Below are 2,346 nucleotides of genomic sequence, written 5' to 3'. Positions count from 1 at the left end.
AGATTGTTAACTTGTTTTCTAGCGCGAAGTTTGTAATTTTTTCCCCATTTCTGCTTCTAGTCTTGTTACTATATGAAAATTGTCCTAGTATTACGTTTTCTCCTGGGCGTCTTGCTCCAATTTGGCCATTGAAGTCCCCCATGACTATAAGGTTTTTATGGGTATGCTCTTGAATGGCTTCGTTTAAATTGTGGTAAAAGTTATTTATCGTTTCTAAATTTGATTGCTCTGTAGGTGAATATATTTGTACAATAGACCACGGTTTTTTATATCCTGGTAGTTTCAAGTTCATAATCGCTATTCGTTCTGAGATTCCGATGAATTCTTCCACGTATTGTTTTAAGTGTTGTTTAATAATAAATCCTACCCCATATTGGCCTTGCGTCTCCCCAATTTGATACAGTAAAAAGTCTGGATGACAAGTAATACTTTCGCCCATTCTTCTCACTTCGCTCAAGCCAATTATGTCCCATTTGATAGATTTTAGCGCATATGACAGTTCCGTAAGGTTTTCTTCTTTTCCCAAGGTGAGGACATTGAGGGATCCTATGTAAATTACTGATTTTTGGTGATTGTTGTCTTTAGGGGTTGGAGGGTTGTGGTCGCTTTCCCCCTCGAGGACCAGTCGGCTTGGGGGAGTTCGTTGGTTTTTTGTTTCTTTATTGGTTTCTTTGGTTGGTTGTGGTTTCCGTTTGCCGTTCTTTAGTTGCTATTGGTTTTTATTAGTATTAGGCATGTTCGAAAGGGAGCTGGATCTATATCGCATTAAATCAAAAACATTAGTCCTGTTTGTCTTCGTTGTGTTTAGGGTTTGTTGCTTTTTTGGTTGATTATTATCTGAGGAGGGTGAAGCGGATATTTCCCTTTTCCTTTTCTCTTGGCTGAAGTTGTTCTCTTTTACAATTAATTTATCATATTTCAGATACGCTATGTTGCCCTTTTGTCTCTCTTCAGTTAACTTGGCTTGCAGCTCTTTTCTTTTTTGTAACACATCCTTCGAGTAATCCTCTGCAATGTATATAGTTTTTAGGTTTTTTTTACTTCTGATAATTTCTGTCTTTTTCCAGTTGTTTATAAATGAACACAGTACCGGTCTCGGTTTGCTGTTCTCTCTCTTTCTATTTCCCAAGCGATAAATTTTGTTGATATCGTATTCTTCTATTTTAATATTCAAATCTTGATTGAAGGTTTCTTTGAGCTTTTGTATTAGTTCATAAGAGGATTTTTCGTTTTCTTCTAAGCCGAATATTATAATATTATTGTTTTTCTCAGCCCTCTTAAGATTATCTATTTCTTTTTCCAGTTTTTCTATTTTAGTTTTCAGGTTCTTATTTTCTTCTATAATAGGGATTAATTTATCATCCATCTTTTCCATAATGCTATTTGTTATAGAATCTTTCAATTCAGCATTTTGACTCTGCATCTCTAATTTCATTTTTTCGAATAATATTTGAAATTGACCTTCCATCTTATATATTTTAATTTTTTACTACGTGTAATGAGACGCAATAGTAAAAGATAGTAGAAGATATTTTTCACAGTTGGCAACACTGTTTAGTATGTCAGATCTATTGACGTTTGCTACAAGTGTCACTGAGTGAACGATTAATTGTTTTCGTATTAACTAACCTCTAAACCAATAGTTGATATTGTGGTTGTAGATTCACGGTGATTTCCAGTAATCGCACTTCACTGTATGTTTTTAATCGCTTCCAAGAGGTCCCAGTACTGTATCGACGAATACTAGCAACCAGAAATTACGTTTACTATTTTATTTCGCTCGCTTTACTCTCGGAGTTTATCACTGCGGTGTTTACAGTTCTGATGCCGGAAACGGAAAAAAGAGAGAGAAAACTACGCAATAATAAAATAACTAACCAAGCGCGTAGGCAAAAGCAATTCATATTCAAGTCATATTAAAATATCTGTGCAAATTCTTATAAATAAATACTAAGAACAACTATATATTCAACAATTTGTATGTAATATATTATTACACAATATATTATACAATTTTTCTCAAATGTGGAGCCCCAACCCCGCTCCGCCGATGTGAACTCCAACCAATATACAGGGTGTTCCGTAATGAATGGATAATTTTACACTAGCGGGTAGTGGACGTTGTGGCGGTTCATAAAAATATATTTCAGCTGTTTAGTTTCAAAGGGTTGTATTGGTTGGAATATTCGAAAACGACCAATATCTCGAAAACTGCTGTAGGTACTTTTACGTAACTTACCTATAATATACTAGCGGTTCGCCCGAGCTTCGCCCGTGGTACCTACATGTTTACTTTTTTTTTTCATAAGAACCACCCTCGTACTTCAAGCTCGTACTTCGATTCCG

At 35.3% G+C, this 2,346-nt stretch overlaps 1 protein-coding gene across 1 annotated transcript; it reads right to left on the bottom strand.

Annotated features, from left to right (window-relative positions):
* Positions 1-706: 706 nt before the first annotated feature.
* Positions 707-1,468, bottom strand: LOC149895273 (uncharacterized). The gene has a single exon (XM_090119294.1). It carries the CDS (start codon positions 1,466-1,468, stop codon positions 710-712), a length of 759 nt encoding a protein of 252 aa, XP_089975420.1. The 3' UTR covers positions 707-709.
* Between the last annotated feature and the right edge of the window lie 878 nt (positions 1,469-2,346).

This window comes from Colias eurytheme, chromosome 32 (genome assembly GCF_061535395.1).
Source record: "Colias eurytheme isolate Ceu_HAF_F1 chromosome 32, ilColEury1 Martin Lab GWU primary, whole genome shotgun sequence".
NCBI classification, from domain to species: Eukaryota; Metazoa; Arthropoda; class Insecta; order Lepidoptera; family Pieridae; genus Colias; species Colias eurytheme.
This window is presented reverse-complemented; position numbering and strand designations above follow the sequence as displayed.

Excerpts from the sequence above, each read along its gene's own strand:
- LOC149895273 (XM_090119294.1), bottom strand. The coding sequence starts at position 1,468 with ATGGAAGGTCAATTTCAAATATTATTCGAAAAAATGAAATTAGAGATG.